General features: G+C 34.6%; 2 protein-coding genes across 2 annotated transcripts in view; both read right to left on the bottom strand.

The window, feature by feature from the left end:
• Positions 1–4,426, bottom strand: part of LOC144967345 (uncharacterized) — a 6,274-nt gene extending 1,848 nt beyond the window's left edge. The window contains exons 1-2 of the mRNA XM_078904446.1: positions 4,317–4,426; positions 1–702 (exon numbers count right to left, since the gene is read on the bottom strand). The exon at positions 1–702 is cut by the window's left edge and continues 1,848 nt beyond it. Coding sequence (XP_078760572.1) covers positions 1–665 — 665 coding nt within the window. The 5' untranslated portion in view covers positions 666–702; positions 4,317–4,426. The remainder of the gene's footprint in view (positions 703–4,316) is intronic.
• On the bottom strand, positions 1,270–4,425 carry LOC144967344 (uncharacterized). Its single transcript, XM_078904445.1, has 2 exons — positions 4,357–4,425; positions 1,270–3,349 (listed from the first exon to the last, which is right to left on the bottom strand). Exon 2 carries the CDS (start codon positions 3,310–3,312, stop codon positions 2,155–2,157), a length of 1,158 nt encoding a protein of 385 aa, XP_078760571.1. The 5' UTR covers positions 3,313–3,349; positions 4,357–4,425; the 3' UTR covers positions 1,270–2,154.
• Positions 4,427–5,000: the final 574 nt, after the last annotated feature.

Here is a 5,000-nt window from a genome sequence, read left to right as displayed (position 1 = left end):
TAGGGATGGAAAACCCACTTTGGAGTACGGAACAGCCAAAATGGAACAAGGCTTGCAATGAAAATAGTTGTCAAAATAATTAGTATTATTTTCGTATTCCGGTAGGAAAATATGATGGATGCTCGAAATGGGATGAGTACAGCACCGGCCCTTTGTATGGCAAGGACTACAATTAAATCCAAACTTAAAAGATTCAAGAATCGGTTATGGGGATATGATTGGGGTAGGATAATATTATAACCTGAAAGTGCACTTGCAACGTCAAAGAAGCATAAATATGTAGTACCGGTGACGCAAGCATAAACCAGAGAGCTTAATAAATCAGAAATGGAAATGCCAAGGAGAAGCAAATTCGTACTTTCATTGGCAATCTTGTTTGTTGAAAATATTATGATGTTTACTGCGTTTCCAAAGATCCCTGCAACAATCATAATTGTTGACAACATGTAAGATATGAATATGTCTAACCAGAATATGAAAGTACCGTAGTCATCGGAGAAGACGAATTTACTGGAGATGTTGCTTTCACAAGGAACACTTTTTAACCCACAATCATACTTGTCGCCTCTGGTATAGTTCTCGTAGCTTTTCAAGAGTAACTTGAAAAGTGGCGGGCTATTCCACACAACTATGTCAACATAGAGGTAAACGTGTGAACAAAACATCTCTTTATATGAAATCCTTGATGTTGTCAAGTGAAATCTGGAAATAACAAGAAATGAAGTGAGTAGGAAAGTGCCAGAAGACAATAGAGATTTAAATTTTCGCGGCGGCGATGGGGGCTCGAACCCGCGATCTTGCTGGTTCGACAACTCCGCCTCGCCGGGAGATCGTGACTCTACCGTATGAGCTATCCACGACCCCCCAAAAAGATCGCTTTTAACCCTAGTCTTTTATTAGAGCCTTCTATCCCTGACTACTTGAGGTCACGGGTTCAACAAACACACACACACACACACACAAACGCACACACACACACACACACACTCACACACACAAACGCCGCGAAGTAGTTGGCCAGCATTTAAGCTTAATAGCCAATATTCTCAACACAAACATGTAACATAGAAATAATTGATTTAGACAAAATAAGATCTGATCTCACCGAGAGACTCCATAGACCAGAAGAAATTTTTTCCCCAAAACAGCAGATACCATCTTTAGTGTAATCCGTGATATTTTTGATCACCACGCACCAAAAATCACAAAGTCAAAAATTGAAAGACTAACATCACCTTAGTATAATTCAGTAAAAAATATAGATAAGTATTGAATTGTAAGCTTCAATTTATTAGACGAAGACAGATACTGTGGACATTTCGGGTTTCTCTTTATCAACAAAACAGGATAAATGAAACACTACAGACGAATGAGATAATGTGATAGTGGCGTTGTGACTGGTACTTCCATCTTTTCTGAATCCGCTCTGTGTAGGAGAGAGATTATATTTCTCCACCTTTGATCTTATTCTGTTGAGTGTTATTACGCTGAGATGTTTTCTACGTGTTGAAAGCAGAACAGTTGGTCTTAGATTTTCTCATGGTCCTTTTTGCCTTGTTTCGTTTATTCAACAGAATTAGTTTACCGGAGCCGAGATCAAGATGTGTTTTATGTTCGAACATTCCATTAAACATATTAGCAATGGCGTGGTTCAGTTAGACATTTTAGCTCCTCTGCTTTGATGGTGTTAATTCCCGGGGCCTTATGTTTGTTAAGTTGGAAAATAGCTGCAAAAACCTCAAGATCGATTATTGTTTCTTTCAGATTTGATACGGGGTATTCGAATGGTTCTATCGGTTGGTCACCTTTGTACCTATTCTCGAAATAGTTTTTAACCTTTTCAACTATTTGTTTGTCATCACAGATTACTTTACCTTCATCATCAGATATTATAGGACGCCTTTCTTTTTTTCTGTTTAATGTTTTTAACAGCTTTGAATATTTCTATATTCTCAATGGAGCGTTTAAGTTACGTAAACTTTAGGGCGTAAAGTCAATTCAAGAAACTAAATCTCCTCAAAATAAAACCAATTTTACTAGACTAGATTCCACAGAATTCTGAAGTACGTCATCTCAAAATGTATTTTGCAACATTGGCAGTGTCCATTTTAAACATTTGGGCATTTTGAGTAAGAGCACAGTTTGAATGAATATCTATGATTTACAGATGCAAAACATGTTTCTGAATGCTTTCCTGAAAGTGTCGGACATTATCATGTAAAGGAAAAAATTGAATGAGATGACAAATATGAAAATAAGTTTACCAACTGAATGGGTTATTGCAGGAAACGGAGATTTAAAAAAACTGCCAAGATATCGGTGAAAGATCATCATCAAGACAGTACAGATCGTAAAGCTCAGAAAAGTAACGGTACACACAGCCACGGACATTTTCATGGCTTTGAGTTCTCTTGTTGACATTTCGGATTTTAGTTTGTTACCTCCTTCTTGAGTATCGTTTACTGCTTTTAGATTTGACCGACTTTTACTTTGCAGAATTAGTTTACGGACTGTGATTGGTATTACAACTATTAGTATGCTCACATTGATCATGCATCTCATGTTGTTGTACCAAAGTTCATACTCTTTGACAATTGCAAAGTTGAGATTGAAGGTATTGCCCAGGGATACAAATTTGTTGAAATAGGGATGGAAAACCCACTTTGGAGTACGAAACATCCAAATTGGAATAAGACTTGCAATGAAAATAGTTGTCAAAATAATTAGTATTATTTTCGTATTCCGGTAGGAAAATATGATGGATGCTCGAAATGGGATGAGTACAGCTCCGGCTCTTTGTATGGCAAGGACTACAATTAAATCCAAACTTAAAAGATTCAAGAATCGGTTATGGGGATATGATTGGGGTAGGAGAATATTATAACCTGAAAGTGCACTTGCAACGTCAAAGAAGCATAAATATGTAGTACCGGTGATGCAAGCGTGCATTAGAGAGCTTAATAAATCAGAAATGGAAATGCCGAGGAGAAGCAAATTCGTACTTTCATTGGCAATCTTGTTTGTTGAAAATATTATGATGTTTACTGCGTTTCCAAAGATTCCTGCAACAATCATAATTGTTGACAATATGTAAGATATGAATATGTCAATCCAGAATATGATAGTACCGTAGTCATTGTCGGAGAAGACGACTTTACTGGAGAGGTTACTTTCACAAGGAACACTTTTTAACCCACAATCATACTTGTCGCCTCTGGTATAGTTCTCGTAGCTTTTCAAGAGTAACTTGAAAAGTGGCGGGCTATTCCACATAAGTATGTCAACATAGAGGTAAACGTGTGAACAAAACATCTCTTTATATGAAGTCCTTGATGTTGTCAAGTGAATTCTGGAAATCAATATTAAGATAAATGAATTATCCATCAAATACTCGTATATGCAGCTCATTTTCACGATTTCACCAGATTCAATGCTTTATTTATTCCGCCAGCAAGCCATTAACAGTATTTACCCTTGTGCAAAAAACATAAGTATTCTTTTAGGCCGAACTGGTGGTCTTTTAGATATAAGATTTAGTATGACTTGTTCCTTTGCCTTTACAAAGATGTGATAAATAAGGATGAGCTCCAACCCTATGCGGAGTAATTTGAGTGTACAAATAAGGGACCGATTAATCAGTCAATGAAATTGATATTAATAGTATTAATAATAATAATAATAATAATAATAATAATAATAATAATAATAATAATAATAATAAGAAGAAGAAGAAGAAGAAGAAGAAGAAGAAGAAGAAGGAGAATAGATTTTATATTAATTTTTCACTCCTCATATCGGGTCTTAATAGAGCTAATGAATATTTTTGGGCGAAATTTGAATTTAGAGATAACTATTTTTCAAACGAGAATCACATGACTTATTCACGTGCAATTCGTTTCATTGATTCCACTGTAATCAATTAATCCCACCATTACTCTTTTCAAATCAATTTGTACTTGTTTCCCTATCTTAGAGTTACTTATATTTTCTATCTCCCGCCATAGTGATTTTAACGATTTAATATTTGGTTAACATGGTGCATTTGACGGTCAGTGCTCTAGAAGCAAAATCAACAAAAATTTTACAGATTGAACATCAACAAAATTGAACCATCTTAGATAGTTTCAAGGGATGATTTACTCGCAAATCATAAAGCTAAATCAGACCCCCGCCCCCACTAGAAAAAAAAACATAAAGTAATAGATTCCTATATCATACGGGGAACCAGATCAAAAGTTTAAAATAATTTTTGAAAAGATAAGGGACGGTACATTTGTAGGTACGTGATCCAGAAGCAAAGTCAACAAAATGCTTACATCTTGGACCTCAACAAAATCGAACCATCTTAGATAGTACCTTTGATGAAAGATGTGACCGTCTGTGACGTACTGAAGTTGAGATATTAATCGAGTTATGTAGACTTTGGGTTTTCTTTTTTTTAATCTTTACTTGGCAATGCATAGATATAGGTTTGAGAAAACGGGAATCTATTGATTTAATTCCCATTGTAATTTAATATCTTTTAATTGTGTCAAAATATAGCCATAAAAGAGTACCATTAATAGTATTGATTTTTCCCTCTTTATTAAAGTAGTACTCGCAAATAGATATGTATTTATAACAGAAGAGAACCAAAATTAAAAAATCGATATACATCAATTTAACAGGAAGCTGGTTTCAAAGAAGACATTTAACGTATGATCATATTAAAATTGTATAATTAGATGACAAGGGTACTTAAATTTACTTTATTCATTTTTAGCAAAACTATAATTTAACAATCGACAGGTTTGTTGATAATAGAAAACTAAATAATTCAAAATTAACAAAAATATAGTCATGTATATAGATAATTAGGTCTATGTTATAGATTTACTTGAATAGGTTGAAAGATTATTGTTATTGTATGCCCTCTTATCTTCATCCTCTAATACCTTTATTAAAGTTTATTTTTCAGGTTGTTATTAAACCCAACACACAAAATCTCCCACCAAAGACCC

Source organism: Berghia stephanieae, chromosome 3, assembly GCF_034508935.2.
Source record: "Berghia stephanieae isolate SIO BIC M18660-M18661 chromosome 3, UCSD_Bste_1.3, whole genome shotgun sequence".
Taxonomy (NCBI): domain Eukaryota; kingdom Metazoa; phylum Mollusca; class Gastropoda; order Nudibranchia; family Aeolidiidae; genus Berghia; species Berghia stephanieae.
The sequence above is the reverse complement of the archived record's forward strand: the minus strand, read 5'-3'. Positions and strand labels throughout refer to the sequence as shown.

Bases quoted from the DNA above. Each gene is read 5' to 3' on its own strand.
- LOC144967344 (XM_078904445.1), bottom strand. From the start codon at position 3,312: ATGTTTTGTTCACACGTTTACCTCTATGTTGACATACTTATGTGGAAT.